The sequence below is a fragment of the Cibotium barometz genome, chromosome 35 (assembly GCF_041138505.1).
Source record: "Cibotium barometz isolate CiBa-2024 chromosome 35, ASM4113850v1, whole genome shotgun sequence".
Classification (NCBI taxonomy): domain Eukaryota; kingdom Viridiplantae; phylum Streptophyta; class Polypodiopsida; order Cyatheales; family Cibotiaceae; genus Cibotium; species Cibotium barometz.
In genome coordinates, this window is record NC_141080.1 from 20,510,709 (window position 1) to 20,534,398 (window position 23,690).

General features: G+C 45.8%; 2 protein-coding genes across 5 annotated transcripts in view; both read right to left on the reverse strand.

Moving 5' to 3' along the window:
* Nucleotides 1-23,690, reverse strand: part of LOC147618210 (uncharacterized) — an 86,382-nt gene that overhangs the window by 18,656 nt on the left and 44,036 nt on the right. The window lies entirely within an intron of this gene.
* On the reverse strand, nucleotides 12,621-14,020 carry LOC147618211 (uncharacterized). Its single transcript, XM_086775044.1, has one exon. It carries the CDS (start codon nucleotides 14,018-14,020, stop codon nucleotides 13,346-13,348), a length of 675 nt encoding a protein of 224 aa, XP_086631170.1. The 3' UTR covers nucleotides 12,621-13,345.

The following is a 23,690-nucleotide window of genomic DNA, read 5'->3' on the forward strand; positions in this document are numbered from 1 at the left end:
CTGAAAATCAGCATTGTACCCGTCTGTACCACCTCGGGATACGTGCCAGGAGTTGTACTTGCACACACAGTCCGCTGTCCACTCTTGTACCTGCCTGAATTTGAGTACACAATCCTGTCCAGCACCTGTTAACGCCGCCTACAGCAGTTGTACTTGCTGTACCTGACTGTCCGTACACTGTACGGCAATCGTACAGTATGGTACAGGCTGTGTACTTGCTGGTACAGCCTGTACAGGGCCTGTGCGCAGAGTATCCAGCAGAGAGAACACAGCGCTTGCAGCAGGTTTCAGCAGCCGCCTGTACTTGCACTGTACGGACTGCACACGTGGGAAGTGCAACTGTTCATGCAGAAGAAAAACAGCAGCAGTACACAGAAAACAGCAGCCGCCTTCTTTCTCTTGTGCTTTTCCACGCTTGTGAACATGCGCATGAAGGCTCCTCCACTTTTACTCCACGACTCCCAAAAAGGGAAGAGAGAGAGAGAGAGGAGAGAGAAACACTCCTCCCCAAAATAATCCCTAGGGCCCCAAACTTTAATAAGTTCCCTAGGGCCACTAAGGCCTAGGGGCAAACTTTAATAAACATTAAAGTTTAATGTTTCTAGTTCCCCCCTTCACACCTAGGGATGTCCACACATCTTAAACTCTGTCCGGGCACCCCCCATGTGAATCATAAAATATTCTGACTCTGCAAAACCACCATGCCCACACTTGTACTGTTCCATTTTCACAGGGCCATGACAATCCGCCTCATATGTGTTTCCCTGCACTATGATCCCTTCCACCCACCCCCGCAGCACTGCCCCACAGAACAGTTGGTATGATGATGAGTGTCATGAGACACGAGCACAGCTACAGCGTGAGATTGCCATTGGGTCTCACACGCATAGACAGGCCAGGATGATCTTTCGGCACCTTGTGCGGAGGAAGAAACGAGCCTATCTGGCTAAGCTAGAGGAGGAGATCTACCAACTCTTCCTGGGGAAGGACAGCAAGAGGGCATGGAAGATGTTTCAAGAGAGACAGCCTGGTACTCCGATTACTGCACCTGAGGCATGGCATACTTATGCTAGAGAGCTATATGATGCACCAGGATATCCCCCCACCCCCCCTCCACTGGGAGCTAGACCGGCCAGCAGCACCTTTTTTACTATGCGGATGGTGCTAGATGCGATAGACAGGTTACAGAATGGAAAGGCACAGGATCATGATGGGCTAGTTGGAGAGCACTTCTCATATGCACGAGACACTTTGGCTCCGCTCATCGTACATGTGTTTAATCGTGCCATATGTGAGGGTTTCCCGACAAGCTGGACAGAGCATATCATTGTACCACTCTTTAAGAGTGGGGACCCCATGTTACCAGGCAACTACATGACGATCATGATTGGTCATTACTTGGCCAAACTATATGGCTCTATATTGGAGTCGGAGCTGAGCCGATGGGCAGAGAGGCATGGTCATCGACACATGGACAAGCTGGCTTTAGGAGAGGATTTACTACCTTGGATCACATACTGACACTTCGGGCACTTATTGAAGAGGGTAGGGCACAGAAGAGACGGATATACTGCTGCTTTGTGGACTTCCGCAAAGCCTTTGATACCGTACCACGTGCTAGGCTTATACACAAATTGCATGACATTGAGGTACCCAAGGATATGCAGTGGGGGATATATGCTTTGTATGAGTCTGTGACAGGCAGAGTCCGAGCTCCAAGCAGACTATCTGATAGGGTGACCAGCACAATAGGGGTGAAGCAGGGATGCCCGCTATCACCCACCCTCTTTGGACTGTACATTGATGCGGTCTCTAATTATGTAGACAGATTGGGAGGCCCAGGGGCATGCCTGGCAAGGGTGTCGATACCCATCTTGTTATATGCTGATGATATTGTTCTAATCTCAGACTCTCCGGAGGGATTACAGAGACACCTGGATGCATTACAGGCTTTCTGTGCGGATAGAGATATGACAGTGAACCTTGGGAAAACCAAGGTTATGGTGTTTAACACCACACAGGCATGGGTGATGAGATCAAGCCTCTGTTCACTTTCCGAGGGGAGTCGGTAGAGTACATCAAGTCATATGTCTACTTGGGAGTTACTTTCACAGGACCGCGTTTCCCTCCCTGATGGAGGCAACAACAGCTAGATTAGCTCAAGGGCATGTAGCCTTGGGGGCACTTGAGAGGCAGTGTGCACACATACAATTTCAGGAGCCATGCACCAAATTGTGGCTATTTGATACACTTGTCACGCCGACCCTCTTGTACGGAGCTCCAATTTGGGGGCCCAATATACATCACAGATCTCAGAGAGGGACAGATGAGGGATGGAGGCAAATGGAGGGACCACTGATTATGATGATTGCCCACATGATTCGGAGCAAATCAGCAGTACCACATGAGATTGTTCGGGCTGAGTTGGGTGCCCCACCAGTAGTAACCGAGGCCCTATTCCAGGCAGTTACCTTTTTACAGCGGCTATGGGAGCTCCCTCAGCAGAGGTTCCCGATTGGCATTGACCTCATCCATACAGTTGGTAGAGGATGGAGATACTCATTGCTAGAATGCTCAGATGAGATCATGGTTTGCGAATAGAGGCACTACCACCCTTTCAGTACAGTTTGGATTGTCCATTTTTGGATCTCACCCGCTCAGAGCAAAACCGCGTGATCAGGATGGATATCATTAGAGTGGACATAGAGAGGACATGGACTAGCCCCCTTGAGCCCTTAGGCACGAAAATGTCTCATTACAAGAGCCATTTTCTACACCTCTCACCAGATGATTTTATCACCTGCCCGGCGGACATGGATGTACACCTATCACATGGGATACGCTATGCCATTGGACAGATCCGGACCTCATCACACCACCTGAGGATTGAGATAGGGCGATATGTGCATCAGATCTTGGATGACCGCATTTCTCAGCTATGCTACCAGGAGGTAGAGACAGAGGAACACTACATTTGCCGATGTACAGTCTATTATGAGATCCGAGGGAGATATCACTGCCTCTTCCGAGAGGGTTTTGGGCCGTTACGCAGGGTCATGGAGTTTGAGGATCAAAGATGCCTGGGATTGTTTCTACTTGAGCTCAGAAGACACAGAGAGACCCTCTTAGAAGACAGGAGACCGAGCCATGATGTACCTAGACAGAGGACCCTGACAGATTTCTTCGGCACCAGCAACCCAGTCGACACACCTCGTGATACCTCCTCCATTGGGCCATCAGGGCACCGACCACGCTCCCAGGAAGTCACCCCACTGATAGAGCAGTTATCTTATGTTGTGCTCGTCGGCCACGTCCACCAGGATGTCGACCACAGCATCCTCACCATCGCCAGATCAGAGCCATTATTGCTCGGCATCAGGGGCGCCTACCACGGTTCTACGACCTCTCCATTCTAGACAGCCCCATGGCGGAGATACTTGATCTAAGGAGAGGGCAACACTTCAACTGATCAGCATACATGGATCTACCTGATATACATTTTTCAGTATTTTCCAGTATTTTCTACAGTATCATCTCGGAGTCTTACAGTTCTGTTCTTATAACTGTAGGACAATCAGTTTATTGTACTTTTTAGTCTCATTTAGTTGTTCTCTTTGATGAGACACCAACTTCAGATGTACTCTCAGTTCTGGTCTCATAGGCCATTATGGCCTCTTAGAGACGTTAATATATCATTTCATTTCTCTCTGTGCCACGAAGGGTCTGGTCCACTCACACTAGTGATGCAGTTTGATGATCAGAGAAGCCTGGGCATGTACTTACTGGAGTTCACATGTCATAGGGATGCATAGCATACCGAGAGGCAGACCCAACATAATACTTCCTAGAGGGTCATTACAGATTTCTTCAGTCATCATGCATCCTCCACATCAAAGTCCACCGCTCACTACGGGTCCAGTCCGCTTCCCTAGAGGGGTCCTCAATGATAGAGCCCAATCTATTTTGCAGGCCAGACCTCCCCGACCCAGTGCATCATGACCCTCCACCGGAGGATGCAGATCCAAAAGGATCTTCAACGGCCAATGAGGTGATAGCTCAAGTGGTAGAGATGTTTGTCTAGGACCAGGAGGTCCTGGGTTCAAAACCCCACATGGTGCTTCCTCGGCGGCATTGCCTACGGGCGGATAAAAAAAGCACCTACGGGCGGATAAAAATGGTAACTATGGGAGGATCTTGGGCCTACAGCCAATCAGGGAAAAAAAAAAAACACAAAAAAAAAAAGACAAAAGGTTCTTCGACACCATGACATGGTTCCATCATAGAGGCCAGATATTCTCAGAGCCATCAGATCCATATTGGCTGAGGAAGGCATCCTTATTAGTTGATCATGGCTAGTCTTTGCCGTACAAGGTCACATGCTGAAGCCTGACACACATCTGTATACACTAGTGATATTCGTTTTTCCTTTACTCTCAGTTACTATCTGTATGGCTTACTATATCCATGATATCTCTGTACTTGCATTGAGCTGGGCATCAATCTGAGAGAAAAAAAAGAAAAAGTAATATTAACATCTACAAAAGACCTCAAGGGTCTATGAAACCATAAGTGGTACAATACCAAATGGACACGGTGTGCTTACCAGAGACTGCCTACGGCTGCCGAAAGAAATTTTGACTATCCAGGAAGAGCACCGCGAATGGGAGATGGCAGAAATACGAGAGGAGATGGCCAAGATAAAAGAACAACATGCTAGACAGGTAGATGGAATGGAGAAAGAGATTACTAGGCTGAATGGAGAAATACATGACCACAAGGAGGAAGGAGAAATCAGTCCCTCCAAGTTGCAAACCTTAGGGTGAAGCTTCAGGAGGACATTGCGGAGACCAAAAGGAAGATTGAACAAGGGTGGGCTGCAAGACATTGGGGTATTCAGGGAGACTTTCATAGAACGGGACATCATCTTCTAAACAGAGACACGCCAAAGCCAGGAGAAGCCACATGTATCAGCATACCAGTGGGAGTCAGCTTACCCGGGGGGCGGGGGGGGGGGGGGGGGGGGGGGTGGACCTGAACAGCAGGAGGGCTGAGGGGATCACGAGGAATAGAGGTTTTATTCAGAACACACAGCCAGCCCATGGTTAGCATAATCAACAGGGATAAGGAGGCCCACTACATGTGAGTTCAGTAACCAGTTACAGATTACAGCCCCAAGATGCATCTATGTGGCAATATGCTCCTGCTGACCACAGCTACGTCAGAAAGATTGGTCTGTGAGTACTTGGGTAACCTAGAGGAAAGCATTCCAATCCATTTTTGTTTGATTTTTTTGAGTTTTTCAGCATTTTTCTTTTTCTCGTGAAAACCCAATATACTGGCCTTTTTCTTTTTTCTAAAAATTATAAAAATCTAAAAATATTGTTGTTTGAGTTTTGTTGAAAGTTTCATTGCCTTAGCTATTGCCATCAAACTCAAACCGCATCATATGAGCTTGTATTAACAAGATTTAGATCCTTAAAATCAAGATCAAACTCAATTTCTAGTTTGTCACACCTAGGAGTTTTTCACAACACCCATGTGAGGATCATGGAGTATTAAGTCCCTAGATGCTCAGCCTACCGGCCACCACGATGGTGCAAGGACAAGCGGATGAACAAGGGGTTGCCGGTTTTCAAGAAGGGATCAAGCTCTCAGCCCAAGAAAGGTACAAGTCTTCAGCCTAAGGAGGGGACAAGAAGAACAGGTGCACCTTTCTCAATACATAACAAAGCATTAGAGATTGGAGCATCCAAGGTTGCCGCAAAAAAATTTAAGGACAAGATCCATGGACCAAGCCTTTGTAAGGGCTGTGGAATGGGTACTTGCTTATCTTCAAGAAAACAACTTCTTCATGCGTAAAACCTTGAGAAAATCTGAAAATCAACAAAAGAGAGAGAAGAGAGAGAAAAGACACCACACTAGGGGTCGGAATAGCCTCCCCTCTGAGTTATCTTTGATAAAACCCCTTGGAGGAGTCTTGAGTACAAGAGCTCTCGTCTTTTTACATGTCTCAACAATGAGAGAATAGCGAAATTTATAGTTTTTGCGCAAAAGCACTTGAGAAAGTGCTTTACAACTCACTTATAGCCCAAAAAGCATCTTTTTAATAATAAAGCTCTTCTCTTTTTAGTATTTAAAAAGCTTTTAATCTTTTGCTTTCCAAAAGCTAGCCGCATCATTCCAAGCCTGTAAGGTGGGATTGCACTGCTATCCTACCACATGTCAGTGCCACGTTACCATCGCCATGTCACTTTTTCCCCCAAAAAAACCTTTGCTCTCTTTTTCTTTTCTTTTTGGGGTTGTGCGTGTGCGTTGCATTTTTGCATACCAACAACCTGTATTTTGATGCTTCGTTGACATCCCCCCCCACCTATTAAACAGTTGTCCTCAACTGATAGGTCTTTCTTTTCTCTGCTTTTTATTGCTGGGGACTTACCTCTTCTCTCTCTGGCTCTTGAGACATGCTTTTTCATGTGGAATGTCCTCTACTTCTCTTGTGCTTGGCTTTAGGGAGCATCTTGCCCTCACAGTTTTCACCCTTCACATAAAGTGACCTTGGGTTTGACCTCTCTGGCAAATACTCCCACCCCTTGCATCTCTAGAGTCACCTTCATGCAAGAGTTTTCCAGCATGATTCTCTTCCTCTTAGGATCAACACGCAACCATATTATATGTCAAAATACACAAACACGTGCACACATGCTCATCCTTGGGTTTAACCGAGCGTCCCCGACCCTTGGCACACATACGCAAATATGCTCACAAGCATAAATCGAATGAACAAATGAATGCACAAATAGTTCCTTGGTTTTGACACCAATTTCTCAGTTTTTACACTAGTTCCTACTATAGTCCAACTACCCATGTCAGTGTCTGACTATGGTAGACTAACATTATTTATATCCATGTACTTAGTTCTGATTTCCTTCACTAATAAACAGTGCCTCCATGAGATGGCTAGTCCCACGACTCTTGTGCAAAAGATTTAGTGTTGTTCAATCTCAGAGTTTCTCCTTTTGGATACAACTTGGACAACCCTCGAGTTCTAGAATACTCAATTCCCTGCGCTACAATATAAACCTTGAGCATTCTCCTTTGTTCCTAGTTCCTTGGATGTCAAAATACAAAGGCCAGTGACATCCCCTCGGTTTCTAATTAGTTGTCCTCAACTGAAAAGCTTCCTCATATGCCTGTAAAACTTATGGATACTCAACAAAGAAGTTCTCATCCACTCACTTGGCATCCATAGCCGAATAATTCTTGAACTTGGCAATGTACTTTCTAGTAATCTTGCCATGCGATCCCCTTCTTTCCTTATGAAAGACAATCTGCTCTGGTTGAAGAACTTCCTCTAGCTCTTCAACTTCCAATGGATCCTCATTCAATAGTTCCAAAGGTTCCGGACCCTTATAAGCTCTTAGGAGACTCACATGAAAAGCATTGTAAATCCTCCAATGATTGGGTAATGCTAGTATGAAAGCCACATCGTTGCTCTTTTCCAATGTTTGGAAAGGTCCATATTACTTGTTGAACAACTTCGGATAAACCTTCTTTGTGCCCTTCTTTCGAAGCCTTGCTTTCTTAAACTTCAACCGCATGGCTCAGAATCTTGATGACCAACTATTGCAACTCTAGAGTGTCTGGCCCATAGTCCTCTGACCAAACACATGGATCAGTGTGAAGCGATTTGTCAAAGCATTGGCTCTTCCGAACCTCCTCTTGCAAGCCCTGTAATCTGCCAACTGCTCCTTGATAGTTCTCTGCTTTCCAATGTCAAGCTCAAGTCTCTCCAAAACCATGTCCCATCCATCTACCACCTCCGAATCTATGTATTGATTGCCTGTTTGAACTGGAGATCGACCATAAAACTTGTTGCATGCATTGGTGAATGGTACATATCCCATTTATCCTGGCATAGCTTCCTTAAAACTTGGTGTTTCTGTTCATCTGGCTCGATGTGGTCCAATTTTCCCACCATCTTGTCCATCCCCTACTAAATATTTCCAATGCATGGCTGAAGTGAATCTATCATCCTCAACAAGTGGATGATTGGCGTTCCCAAAGCTATGATGCGTCTCACTTGCTCCCACCAAACAAGGTTCCCAATATGTGACGCACATGCCTTCCCTACAACAGTTCCAGACAAAGCATGCCTCTCATACTCATGACTAAGGGACCTCAACATGAGGAAGTTGTATCCAAAGCGAGTGTCTAAATACATATGTAATTCTCTAGATGACTTCTTCCTAAACTCAGCCAACAAGAAAGTGTGCCTATAAATGAAGGATACAATTTGGGTGGCTTGCTCTATGATGGGAGCAATCCACTCCAACTTCCCAATGTCCAGTTGAGGCAGTGTGCCATGCATACAGAAAAAGTGATACAAGGAAACCTGTCAGTCAACAATCTGCCGGCTGCCTTGTTCGCATTCTCTCCATCAGCTACAAACTGGATCACCTTCTCTTCACCCACCGCCTGTATGGCTGCTGACCACTCTTGGAAAAGTGCTTCTGCACTCTTCCTTGTGTCGGATGCATCATGCGATGAGATAAAGTAAGATTGCCCTCTGGAACAGGCAATGGCACCATGAATGGATCTGAAATCGACTGCCACTCCACCCATCTGCAATAAGTGTGATGCCATTCCTGTCCCAAGAGGACCTAACAATCTCTGTAGTTACAAGGTGGTTCTCAATGCCTCTGATGATGGAGGTGCGTAGGTGGATCCATACTCTGCAATCTTGCACACCATGTCCTTGAAGTAGAAGCCATAAGCAACCTAAAAGGCAATGGCGTCATGGTAGAAGAAGCACGCGCCACTACCATCCACCTCCTCTTCTTCTTTGGGTCCCATCTACTCTGATGTGTACTCTGCCTCGAGCGAACAATACCCCTCGCCCACAGTGCCCGTGGTGGTGCTCCAAATGGACTTGCAATGGGTCCAAAAAATGATGGCATTCCACCAAATGAAGACCTAGTGGTTCCAAAGGTTTGTCCTAAAGTGCCCACATATGTGGAAGGATCTACTCCCACCCCTTCTCTCCGAGCTGATGAAGATGGCCGTGTCGCTTCATCTTTTTGATGAAGCTCCTCGTCTTTCACTAGTGATGTTAGTTCAGAACTGTCTTGCCCATGTTGATAAAGCAGGTGCACCTGAATATGAGTTGCACTACCTGACTTCGTAAGGAGACAATATTTGCATGTCCACTTTTTCGAACCTCCTATTTTGTAGGCACCCTCTGCCGGTACCTCATCCCACCAAGACCACTCTGTAGATTTGGACTTCCTTGAGGTGGAGTGAGACTGATCCATGGAGGCCATGGATGCAAAGACTACAAAAGAAGGAATGAGGAACACGGGTCATTGCAATGGTCAATAAGGACAAGGTGCCGTGAGATTCCGAAAAAAGAAAGCACACAATAGAGCTGACAGAGTTCGGAGAAAAACACGTTCCACTTATTCTAAGAAAAAAGAGCTTGTTATATAAGAAAAAAAACCGTGCAATTTAATAAAGATGCTTCCCATCTATTTTATATGGACTTGCTTCAATGGTCATTTAATAAACTTCAATGGTCATTAAAAAAAACAAGGTCCATTTACAAATATAAAAAAACACTTACTGTTTAAACTTTATTGAGTGTGGAGGTCGGAGCTGAGAAGTGAATGCAATTGCCTTGCTCCACACGGAAAGAGAGAGAGGGGAGGGGAGAGAGAGGTAAGTGCTTGAACTTTGGGATTTGACTACCTGCTCTTGGAACTTGTGTGTAAGTACAGAACAAACAAGTATTACATGCTTATATACTGATGTAACCTAGTCGATGTGGATGCCAATGTTATATTTCTGTAACGTTCCCTAAATCAAATTGGAAATCAACACGTTGGCGACAACATCATCATTTTTTTTTTCCCAGCGCACGCATGTCGTTTGTTATTTTTTTCTTCTAACGCTGGGCGGTGGACAATGTTCGTTTTTTGATGGGCAAGGCACACGCTGTTTTTTTTTTTAATTTGGCCCTTTTTTATTTGGCTTGCAACGTTTATTTTTTTGGCTTTTTTTGCCATATGGCGGAGACCTCACCCGAAAAAAAGCCAAAAAAAAATAAACGTTGCAAGCCAAATAAAAAAGGACCATTTTTTTAAAAAAAAACAGCCATATGGCTAGGCGGCCGTTTTTACTATTTCCTGTGAGGCACCCATGCATGCCCATTTTCACCATTTCGAGGCGTTTCCAACAATGTCAAGTGGGGAAACCGCGTTTCCCCGTTTCAGGGGGGCCATTTCCTGTGACTATGGTTTGAACACCTGTGCCAGAAAAGTCCTTGCCATGTGGTCTGCCTTGATAGTCCACCTTACTGAAATGAAATGCACTTGCTTACTGAACCTGTCCAGAATGGTCCAAATACCATCATTCGGAAACTTTGACTTTGGCAAGTCAAAAATGAAGTCCATCGCTATACTTTCCCATGGCCTCTCAGACAAGGGTAGAGACATAAGCAGTTTTTTTGACAATTATACTTGATCTTTTGACAAGCCAAACACAAGGATACATACTCTCAATATCCTTTCTCATGCTAGGCCAATAGAAGTATCCTTCCAATGCCTGCGTAGTAGAAGAAATACCTCTATGCCTTGTATAAGATGGTGCATGTAACTCTTCAATCACTTTTTGCCTCAAATCCTTGGTTACGCATAACCATGTATCCATCATCAAATATCCCTCTTTCAAGGAATAGTGATTAAGTGTTTGACCATCCTCTAGCTTCCGCATAATCCCACCAAAGTTCTCATCATGCACATAGTAATCTCTCATGGAATCCAACTCTCTATGATAGGCAAAGGTGTCACTAAATATACTTGTGGTCTCCTAGATAGAGCATCTGCAATCACATTCTTCTTTCTAGGTGTATGGATAATATGGAAATGAAACGTGGACAAAAAGTTTTCCCTCCTCTCTTCTCGGAAAGCTTAGTTTGGATCAGAAAATACCTCAAACTTTGATGATCCGTCTTCACCATGAAATCAGCCCCAAGCAAATAATACTTCCATGAAGTAAAAGCATGAATCACGGCTAGAAGTTCTCTCTCATAAACTTGCGAGTGTTTCTCGGCATGTTGCAACCGTCGGCTCTCAAAGGCAACCACATGCCCTTCTTGTTGCAAAACTGCCCCTATACAATCCCACTTGCATCACATTCCACCACAAAAGGTTTCACTAGGTCTGGAATGACCAATATCGATCTAGTCTTCTTCAATAGGTCTGGAATGACCAATATCGATCTAGTCTTCTTCAATAGGTTGAAGGCATGTCTGTGACGATCTGCACACTACTTTCTTTCTTTAGTTAGATCATGCAATGGAGCGGCAATGGTGGCAAAGTTTCTAATGAACCTCCTGTAATAGGAGCATAACCCCAAGAAACTGCGCATCTCATGTACGGATTTCAATTCTCGCCAATTCTTGATGGCCTCAAGCTTTGGTGGGTCCATCCGCACTCCTTCCTTAGACACTATTGAAGATCCAGAGGGAACAGCTATGGAGGGTGGAAGCGCTCCATGATGTGTGTGTGTAGAGAGAGAGAGAGAGAGAGAGAGAGAGAGAGAGAGAGAGAAATATGCTAGAGAAATGAAATGAAATGTTATATCAATGTCTTCAAAAGGCCAAAGTGACCTATGAGACCAAAGTTACAACCATGTGACATCTGATACACTGTCTAGAAAAGAAAAGAAAGAACTAAAGGTAAGTATCTAGCCCTACAATACATCAGTAGGGAGCATCCGGAAGCAGCAATTGCCATTTTAGCTCATGGGAGGCCCAAATCTATAAATTGGAGCCCTCTCTCTTCATTAATGGAGGCTCTCTTGCTGCACACTAGCCTCTACCACCGTTACAAGCTGCCCTAATGATGGCTACTCTCTTTCTCTCTCTTGAAGGTTGCCCATGAAGAATACGGGCTGTTGGGGACTATTTTGGAGGCTTCCATCGCGAAGAAATACTGAAGGCAAGGCCACTATACCTGCTGTACTAGTCACTGTACATGCTGTACCAGCATTTGTACTTGCTGTACCTACTGTACCAACCACCGTACCGATTGTACCAGCCACTGTACCTGCTGTACCAACCACTGTACCTGTTGTACCGGCTGAATGGAGAGTTGTACTTGCTGTACCAGCTCTATTGCATGAAGACCCCTGGTCTTTGGGAAAGAATTAGTACCCACACGGAGGTATATGGATTATATTACTGGCTCGGCATTTCTACAGCCTATGTTCGGGCTTGGTTGCCTCGTGTTGAGCTGTGTTATGGCATTTGTATATGGATAATCCGGCATCTCCCGTGGGGAGAGTAAGGCCCTCAAAGCTTGTACATGATATTATTCTCCAAGGGGGGAGGGTCGGCCCATTCCGGCCTCTATGCGGTGTCACACGTGCAAGCTCCATTTTCAGCATTTGTGGATGTTTTGTCCAGCTTTATGTTTTATGCAAAGTGGTGATGGATGTGTGAAGGCTGTGGCCATGTTTAAATGTTTTAATATGCATTGATGGTATCAACAAGTGTGTCAAAGGCCCTAGTCCCCCAGGCACCGCCGCGAGTTACACAGTACACTCCACCTCATTGTGTGATCTCCGGGTCAAACACATCTCCTCCACATCTCTCTCTCTCAACATCTCCTCCGAAGTGTCAAAGAAGGAGGTCTGGTACTGAGCCGTTCGAGCATTAAAGTCCCCAAGTATGATAACATCTCCCTCCCTGGAGAACTCCCATATGTCCTCATCTAGAATCATATATGGAGATTGCCCCTTGGGCGCTGCATAATGAGATGTGCTGGGCGGAAAGTAACATATAGCAATGTATAGGGGTCTACCCTCATCTGCCCTCACTCTGACCCACATGTACCTCGCGCTCTCATCACGGCGTATAACATGGATGAGTGGCTGAAGCTCCTCTCTAAAAAGAACTGCAACTCCTCCAGATCCACGACCACCATGCTTCGAACGGGCCTCTTGTCTACAAGTCGTCTCCCATCTGTATCCCGCCACTCTCGGTAATGTGCTGCCTGGGGCCTGATGTGTCTCCGAGTAGAAGATGATGTCCCTATCTCTGAAGCTATCCTCAAAGGCCCCCACATCCAGTCTCAATGCTCCGTTGCAGTTCCATACTGCAAATCTCAGACTGGTCCCATAGGTCTTGCACCGTCAAGTGGTGCGTCTCTCTAGTATCACCACTCTGCCTCCTCTGTAAAATGCTAGCTTCCCTTTTTCTCTGGCTGCCCTAATCTCCGGCATGCACTCCCTCATATGTGCTAGCTGTGCCAAGGTGAGGTCATCTCCTAAAAAGATGCCCGTTTTCTTACGAGCGGAGCGCTTGGCCAAGAAATCCTTCTTGGCCTCCAAGGTGGGAAAGCGTAAAATGAGAGCTCTCTCCTCCATTCTTGTCTTTCTTGCCCACTCTCCAAGCCCCCGTGTGTGTAGGCCCCGAAATGCCCATGCATGTGTATAAATCTTTGGCTTCCTCCTCTACATTGTCACCGTCCTTAAGACCCGCGATCCACACATGAAGTTCCCTTGTCTTTCTTCTTTGTTCCTCCTCAATGGTTAGGTTGATAATCTTCGAGGTAGATGTGCTTTCGGCCTCCTTGTTCTTACCTTTCTTGACCACTTCTATCCATTTCTCCGTTTCATCTACTTGCTTTTGCGTCTTCGTGAGCACCTCCACCCATGAGGAGGTCTCCCGGGCCTTCTTTTCTTCTCCCTCTTGAAGTGTTCTCACTTGGGCCTTGATGGTGTTCAGCTCCTCCATCATGACGGGCTGAATTTCACCTTCCTCAAGCTTATGTTGAGCACGTGCTTCTTCTATCTCCTTCTTGAGATTTGCGATCTCTGCATCTTGGGCTGCTATCCGCGCTTCAAGCTTCTTGACTTTGCCAAGAAGGCTCCGGTTGACCATATTAATTGCATTGTCCGTCTCTTTCTTGTGTTGTTGGATGGCTGCCTTGATCAGGTCTTCAATGTCGATCCTCTCCATCATGTCTTGGGCTGAAAAAGGCTGGTTTCTGGTTAAAAATTAATTAACCCTTGGCCATAGGAAGAGCTCCGCGCGTGTCTGCAGCGCTTCCCACAGAGAGAGAGGCCAGAGGGGGCTGTTGCGAAGAGAGAAAGATAGGCAGCAGGCGGGAGAGGGCAGCAGGCGGGGGGGGGGGGAGAGAGAGAGAGAGAGAGAGAGAGAGAGAGAGAGAGAGAGTGGCGGGAGGGGGCTACGAGGAGAGAGTGTGATGGCCGAGTCCTTTTGGGGCGAGCAGAGAGAAGAGAAGAGCTTGTGGGGGTGCTGTGAGAGAGAGAGAGAGAGCGTCAGCTGGCGCGGTAGCAAGCGAGAGAGGGAGGTGACACAGGTTCGAAGAGAGAGAGAGAGAGGACAGCAGGTGGGAGAGGGAGGCGACACAGGTTCGAAGAGAGAGAGAGAGAGAGAGAGAGAGAGAGAGAGAGAGAGAGAGTCAGCAAGAGGGGCAGTAGGTGGGAGAGGGAGGTGACATAGGTTCGAAGAGAGAGAGGGAGGGGACACAGGTTCGAAGAGAGAGAGAGGGCAGCAGGTGGGAGAGGGAGGCGACACGGGTTCGAAGAGAGAGAACATGGATTGCACGACTCACTAGAGATTTGATTGATTGATCTAAAATGAAGTACAAGCCTTTAGTTATATAGGCCTTTCCCAGTATCAAACCATTTGACCTTATTTAATGCATGCTTATCCACTCCCTAAGAGGTGGTTCACATGCAACAACACACAAACACAACCCTCTAGGGGTTTGGGTCACTAGGAGTCCCATAGGGGGACAGAATTTTGGGTGTTATCACCTTTTCTTCAAGGCAGCCTAGGGCTGTGTGTAAGAGTACCTTTTTGTACTATAGCAATATACTGAATTTCCTGCCTCTCTCTCTCTCTCTCTACTCTCTCTCTATATCTGTGTTTTGCATCAGATGGTTTCCAAGAGTGTTTAGGGCTGAAAGAAGACTCCCAAAGCTTCTGCGTGTTACATTGGTATCAGAGCATCAAGCTTAGCAAAGCTAAACACTGGTTTAGTCCCATATGATGGTGTACAAGCCGAGGTACAGGAAAGTACACGGATACGAAGCCCAAGGCAAGGAACACAGAAGCGGAAAGAACTCCCAGGCTGTGAGCCAGATAGGTTCTCGGGCAACGGTCCCAAGGGAGGTTTACCCTCCAAGGGTGATGTGAGAGTGCCAGACTCATTTCTCAGGAATGAAGACCAAGACGGTGTTCAGAGTCAAGGCAAGAATGGATTGTGGACTAGAGGAAACAGATGCATAGATCTTCGTCCGAGACAGAGTGGTTTAGAGAACAGGCCGGGCTTTCAAAGAAAAGGGTTGCCAGGGATGGATGGATGACAGAGGGACTTCGGGAAGGGATTGGGATGATGACAGTCTTCCAAGAGCAGGTTGGAATCTCGTCATCAAGTTTAGCAGAGGGGGATGTCATGTGCATGGTCAATGCCATGGACAATCTTCAGACGCTGATCCAGAATAGGCAGCCAGATAAAGACTTTGAAGAACCAGACGTGGAGCAAGGAGTGATGTTTGGTGGTATTGGAGCATGGCAAGGAAAGATGCACTGTCGCGGCTGAAGCTGAACCAGGGAAAAGGGACAGTCGGCTGCTTACAGAAGGTGGGAGGCTGGCCAACCAGAGGGCAGCGTTGAAATTTATGGATTAAAGGGGGCAAGACTGCTGGCCGCTGGCCGACCAGCAGTCGGCCAGTTCCCCCAAGCATGCCAAAGGCCTATAAATAGCCCAAGATGCTCATTGTTAGAACCATTCAACCCTCTAGGGGTTTGGGTCGCTAGGAGTCCCATAGGGGGGCAGAATTTTGGGTGTTATCACCTTTTCTTCAAGGCAGCCTAGGGCTGTGTAAGAGTACCTTTTTGTACTATAGCAATATACTGAATTTCCTGCATATCTCTCTCTCTCTACTCTCTCTCTACATCTGCGTTTTGCATCAGATGGTTTCCAAGAGTGTTTAGGGCTGAAAGAAGACTCCTAGAGCTTCCGCGTGTTACAAAAGCAAAGAAACAAAAACCCCCTGCTGGACTAGTACCTGACTTGATAGGGTTGAAGCAAGGGGATGCATCTTCAGAGTTGTGCTGCAGAGCATGTGAAAGACTTCAAGATCAGGAGGTTTTGATCTTTTTCTATCCTGGGGCTCGTGCAAACTTCATCACCCCCGAGCTTGCAGCAAAGTTGGGCATCAAACCAGAAGAGATGGGTGTGTTGCATGAAGCTACTTTGGCTTGTCCTGGACATTAGGTTGAGGTTACACCGATCATTGGGAAACTGCGCTCTTTGGGAGCGTGCTATGAAGTCAGAGATGGATTCTCTGTACAAAAATGGAACATGGGAGTTGGTGCATTTGCCTACAGGCAAGAAGGTTTTGCCATGCAAGTGGGTTTACAGGCTCAAAGTTGCACCTGATGCAAAGCCAAGATACAAAGCCAGGTTAGTGGCTAAGGGCTTCAAGCAGGAATATGGTGTGGACTTTGATGAGATCTTCTCTCCAGTGGTCAAAATGACCACACTTAGAGCTGTATTAGCTTTGGTTGCTCATGATGATCTGGATTTGATTCAGATGGATGTGAAGACTGCTTTTCTTCACGGTGATCTCCATGAGGAGATATATATGCAACAGCCAGAGGGTTATGCAGTGAATGGAAAGGAGAAGCTTGTATGCAAGCTGAAAAAGAGTCTTTATGGGCTCAAACAGGCACCAAGGGAATGGTATCATAAATTTGATACATTCATGAAATCCCAGGATTTCAAGAGGAGTGACATAGATCACTGCTTATACACCAAGAAAGCTTTGGATGGCAGTCTATTAATCCTCATCTTGTATGTTGATGATATGTTGATTGCCGGGAAATCTCGTAAAGAGATGGATGCCTTGAAGAAGAGGCTGCATCAGACCTTTGATATGAAGGATTTGGGTGATGCAAATCACATTTTGGGTATGCGGATACTTCGGGATACTTCGGGACAGAAATCAGCATGTGTTGTATTTGTCTCAGAAGGAATACATTGGCAAAGTTTTGCAGAGGTTTAATATGGAGGGGGAGAAGAAGACTAGTACTCCTTTGTCTCCATATGTGAAACTCAGTGCTATGGACAGCCCACAGTCGGATAGTGACAGGGCTGATATGGCCAAGATTCCGTATGCTTCAGCTTGTGGCAGTCTCATGTATGCCATGGTTGCTACCAGGCCGGACATTGCATTTGCAGTGGGAGTGATTACTAGATACATGGCCAACCCTGGCAAGAAGCATTGGGAAGCAGTGAAAGGTGTCATGAGATACCTGAAGGGCACACAGGATATGTGCATCTGCTTTGGCAAACAGGATGCATTAGTGCATGGTTACACGGATTTGGATTATACCGGTCATCCAGATAACCGGAAGTCTACTACCGGTTATGTGTTTACATTCACAGGAGGTGTTGTGTCATGGATATCCAGGATGCAGAAGTGCACTGCCTTATCTACTACAGAGGTCGAGTATATTGCAGCCACAGAGGCTTGCAAGGAGGCGTTATGGCTATCTCGATTAGTGGTTGATTTGGGTTATACAGGGGATATTCCATTGTTGCATTGTGACAGTCAGAGTGCCATCCAGATGGCAAAGAACCTTGTCTTTCATGCAAAGACGAAGCATGTGGATGTGAAGTATCACTTCATCAGAGAGGTGATAGAGGACAAGCTAATTCAGCTTGTCAAGATTCATACGGATGACAACCCGGCTAATCTGTTGACAAAGAGTTTGCCTTCAGAGCGGTTTGCTCATTGCAGACACTTGATGGGCATTGGATGAGGCCAGTTTCGGCCTTTATATGGCCTTGTATATTATCATGTACATGCTAATTTTTTCTTTTCCTTCACTTAAGGGCACATTGCCTTTAAGTGGGAGGTTGTTGGGGTAAAGGCATTATGCCCACCCTTATAGTGTGTACAAGCCCATAAGTTTTATTGTACATAGTACACTTGGTACTTTTAATGTACTAAGTGCACTATGTGCACTAGAGCAAATATACATGTGTGATAGGGGAGTCACACACTCATACTTTGTGAGTTGACTTATCCCCACATGTCTCTCTCTCTCTCCCTTCTTCTCTGTGTGTGTCTCCCACATGAAACCCTAACTGTTTCAGCTGAGCTTCTTAAGCTCCTTCATTTACCACCTGAACGGGCAGTAGATCATCGTATTGACTTGATCCCTGGTGCTCATCCTGTCAGTATTCCACCTTACAGGATGAGCCCGTCCAAGTAAATCACCTCGGGGTGCACCTGTGTTGCTTAGGAGAAAGAAGGACAATACCTAGAGGATGTGTATAGATTACAAGAGATTGAACAAGCTGACCATTAAGAACCGTTATCCTCTCCCTAGATCAGATGACATGATTGACCGGTTAGCAGGAGCGAAATATTTCACAAAGATAGATTTACGTACTGGCTATCACCAGATACGTATTCATGAAAGGCATGTCGAAAGAACCACCTTTCGGACTAGGTATGGCCATTACGAGTTTCTCGTATTACCTTTTGGGTTAACCAATGCTCCAGCCACTTTCCAGCAAATGATGAACGATCTTTTTCGTGAACATTTGGGGAAATTTGTGGTGGTGTTCCTGGATGATATTTTGATTTATAGTCGTACTCTTGAGGATCATGTCAGACACCTTATGATTGTCTTATCTATTTTAAGACAGAATCGACTATATGCTAAGTTAAGTAAATGTGAATTCTTTATGACCGACATCATTTACTTGGGACACAAGATCACTAGAGATGGATTGAGCATTGACTATGACCGAGTTCAGAAGGTTTTGGACTGGCTTATACCGCGAACAGTGAAACAACTTCGTTCTTTTCTCAGTTTTGTTGTTTTTCTTCGGAAATCTGTACGGGAGTACTCTCAGCTCACACTACCGATGAACGACTTATTGAAAGGTCGTGGACGTAAGTCAAATCAGCCTATCACTTGGAATAACGATTTGGATATGGCCTTCAGACTTTTGAAAGATAAAGTCAAGGAAGCACCTATCTTAAGTCCGCCTTATGTTCTTGAAACTGATGCCAGTGACTATGCTATCGGGGCTGCTTTATTTTAAGATGGTAGACCGGTTGCTTTTGAAAGTCAAAAGCTAGACGACACTCAATCTCGTTGGCCAACCCTTGAGAAGGAGCTTTATGCTGTGATTCATGCTCTCAAGGTTTGGAGACATTATTTATATGGCTCCAAGTTTATGGTATTGACTGATCATCAGTCAATCAAGTATGTGTGTGATGCGGATGATTTGAGAGGCAGGAAAGCTCGTTGGGCAGAGTTAATGCAAGATTTTGATTTTGAGATCCGTTATCGGAAAGGGTCCATGAATAGTATTGCAAATGCGCTTAGTCGGATTAGAGAGGTGAATACTTTGTTGTTCACCGAGATTTCTACTGACTTATTTCAGTCATTGAGAGGGCTTTGCAAGACTGATAGTTATTTTGGTCCATTTTGGCAGAAGATCCAGGACAAGAGCTCATTAATTGACCAGGACTCGATGACTGAGCAGTCAACTATTCAGGCTGCAGGAGGCCAGTGGATGATTCGGAATGGTTTACTATTCCGTAATGACAAAATTTGTGTACCACAGATCACGGACATTAGGTCCAAGATTCTTAAGGAGTGTCACGACGCCCCTTCTGCTGGACACCCTGGGGTACACAGGACACTATCGTTAGTAAAACACACTTTTTATTGGCTAAAGTTGAAAGGGTATGTGGAAACTTGTTTTTGAGAAGTTGGAAACAACTTTGAATTTGAGTTCCTCAGATCATCCTCAATCTGATGGCCAGACTGAAAGAGTGAATCAGATTTTGGAGGATATGCTTCGAGCATATGTATCCAAAAGACAGAGTTCATGGGAGGATTATCTTCCTATGTTAGAATTTGCATATAACAGTACTAAGCATACGAGTACAGGGTTTAGTTCTTTCATGCTTATGTATGGTTTTCAACCTAGATCACCTGTTACAGTAGGATTCTCAGGACTTCAGCATGATGCAGCACGTAATTTTTTGCAAGATATGCAGGAAATGTTAAAAGTTGCGAAGGAATCTATTAGAAGTGCTCAAGACCGAGACCGGTTTTATTCTAATAGACATCGTTCATCCAGAGAGTTCTCTGAAGGAACGATGGTGTATTTGCGACTTCCGAAAGATTTCGAGACTTTACGGACAGGTAGATCTCCGAAATTATCCCCTAGATACTGTGGACCATTTCGTGTTACATGACGGATTGGTTCAGTTGCATATGAATTAGATTTGTCTTCTCATGTGAAAGTTTATCCTGTATTTCATGTCAGTAGACTTAAGGAAGTACTGGATGGAGCAGATCAGTTAGTTACTCCTCAAGAAATTATAGATGTCGAGGACATGACATTTGTTCCGCACGAACCTGAAAGGATTCTTGGATTTCGTGAAAGAAGATTGCGTAATACGCTTATCACGGAATACAAGATCAAGTGGAAGGATCGTGTTGAGGAGGACGCTACATGGGAGACATTGACTACTCTTCAGAGAGATTACCTTGGCTTTTTAGTGAGCTCAGGAGTGAGCTCTTAGAGGAAGGGGAGTATGTCATGTGCACAGTATGTATCTACCGTGTGCTACACGCACGCAAGACTAGTTTCGAGGCTTGGGGAAGCTTGGAACTAGGCAGGCTGATTGACGAGCTGAGTTAGGGATATACTAACGGGCGGGCACCCAAGTATGGACGGGCAGGCGCCCAAGTGTGGACGCCCGATGACCGGCCAAGAGCCTATAAAAGGGTGGCCAAGGTTAGTTATTGGGATATAGAAAGTCTCGCGAGTTTGTGAGAGCTCTAGGATCTTGGAGCCTGGATCTAGTGCAGACGTGCACTCGCTTTACGCAGCCGAGGCCGGCATCAATCTCGAGGCCCGCGAGGGCAGCTTCATGGCGGTATGGGACTTCGCGAGGAGGAGATTGGTCGGTACGTCAACCTAGTTAGCTCAGCTCGTGGCTCGGTGGGGACAGCCAAGATTGTGGGCTTGCCCACGGCTGTCATGGAGGCCTGCACCCCCTTGTTGTTTGTTTGTTCGTTTGTTTGCAGGTTTCGAGTCTCGAACCAAGAACGATCACGAGGAGATCCGTGGGGATTTGACACTCTCCGTATTTTTCCCTATTTTTCTTGGCATGGGTGGCTGCCCTGTGATGGCAGGAGAACCCAGTTGCTGGCCGACTGCATCAGCATGTTTGTGTTCTCATATTGGAGCTGGCCGATTGGACTGGACAGGTCGTGGACCTTCTATGCTAGCCGACTGCTTTTTGCAAGTGGTGGGTACCAATTCCGGGATTCTTTTGTGTATATAGAGCTGAGTTACACGCCTCAATCTCTCTCTCTCTCTCTCGTGCTGCGATTTTCTACATTGCGTTTTGCTCGTGTTCCTAGATCTGGTCATCATCTCCGTTGCGTATTCTGACAAAGAGAGAGGTGTACAGTCTAACAATCCATAAGTCTTCACATATTTCTCTTGAGAAATGAAGATACAATCATCTTTTTGCCAAACCTCCAGCCCAAGAAAATAATGAAGAAGGCCAAGATTAGTCATATGGAGCTGTGCATCAGTGAGACCAGAATCTCTAAAGAGTTGCTGCTGAACCCACTGAGGTAGGCAGCTTTCCTCTCAAAGCGTGAAGAAGATCTAGCTACAGTAGAGGACTCATCCAATGCTGCTGGGAGAGGTGATGAAGTAAGCATTGGTGGGGGTAATCCCAGAGTCAAAACAGGACTCATAGAAGGATTGAGAGTTGTAGAAGCTGGTGCAATAGGAACTGGTGGTTGTAAAGTAGCAGCAACTGGCACCAAAGTTGCAGTAGGAGGAGGAGGAGGATGTAACATGCAGCGGAAGTATTCGTATTGGAGGATCTTGTCACACAAATGCTCACACCGTCTTCTGTATCCTGAGTTTCGCGAGTTTAGCAATCCACTTTAAGATTTCAAACTTTAAAGAATAATAAAGCAAATACTATCTCGGTAACGGGATAGGGGGCCGTTCAGTGGGTAATTCGGCACCCCATACGGTGTACAGCTTCTCTCTCTCTCTCTCTCTCTCTCTCTCTCTCTCTCTCTCCATCCTTTAAAGAGACTGATGGTGTGACTGACGATAAGCCAGACGCAAGACCTCTAAAGACCAAGTGTTGGGCTGAACTGTACACTGTTGTAAAAGCACCAAAGATATCCAATCTCGAGCCTATGCACTCTTTCCAATGGAATGAGAAGGAGATGCAAAGTTGAGGCTGAGAGAGGGGCTGCTTGGGACTGTTCTATACTGAGTATGAATGCTGCGTTTTACCTTCACCAAGTGGCTGGAGCAAAACGGTGAGATGATGAATGCTAAAATCAGTATGGATGCAGAAAACGCAAGGTGAACTGCTGGCGGAATGCTGAACTGATGCGTTTTGCTGATGTAGAAGTGCTGAATGCACATGCGTTTGAGGCACCTAGGGTTGTAGGAGACAAACGCTGAGGGATGGTGGCTGAAACTGCAATCGCTTATACTCCTTGTGCTGAAGATGCCAAGCGCTCGAACGCTTATGTTGAAATATGATTGAATGAATGGCTGAATATGCTAGGGCTCTATTTATACGGACCACAAGAGCCAGTCGGCTGGCTACAGAGCTGGCCGACTGCTCATGTCCACATTAAATGCATAAATATGTATAAAATTCTGAAAATGATGGAAAAAATACCAAAAAATTCCTAGTAAATATCTTGATAAATACTAGATGATATCTAGGGTGTTTGCCATGGTCTAGATGCAATGTATGAATGATGTGCAATATGCAGAATGCTTTCTAATGCAAACCCTAAGGTTTCTATTGACTGTATATGTATGAATGCATCTCTTTAAGTGGGTTAAGGGACTTAGACTGACTGACTGACTGACTTGCTATGGCTGAGAATGACCTACGTAGCTTGTGCCTGACTTATCTTGGACTGAGGATTACAATGGGGGTCTCGGTTGTCACATGCACTCTGCACTGTAGTGCATGGTGACAAGGTGGCTCATTATCATTAGTGCAACATTGTACAATATTAGTTCCATTCAGGATGATATTTGTCGTACGCTGTGAGAATATGGTGTAAGTGAGATGGGAAGTAAAGTTGGTGATCTTGTAGAGACCCCCATCATGGACTCCATTGGCAACAACCGAGAGAGTCTTCCTGTCGATCACTTCAATGACCTCATCATCAAAGTACACACCAAGTCCCTTCTGAAAAGCTTTGTACACTGAAAACAGATTTTTGGAAATCTGTGGTACATATAAAACATCATGTAAGGTAGCAGAGGAACCCAAAGAAAAACATTACCAACATTGGTGATAGGAAGCGAGGAGTTGTCGCTAGTGCGAATTGAAGAAGAGAGAGTTTGGTAGTCCTCCACGATATGGGCTTGATTGGTCATGTGGGCAGAAGCATCACTACCACCAACCCATTCAACCGCTTCAGGTGTGTCACTGACCTCTTCTGGGGAAGTCATCTCTGTGATCATGAGGAGTGAATCCTGAGCATCCAATATGCTTCTCAAAGCAGGGTCCACCAAGTGAGGTGTGGAGATGGACATCCACACAGTGGC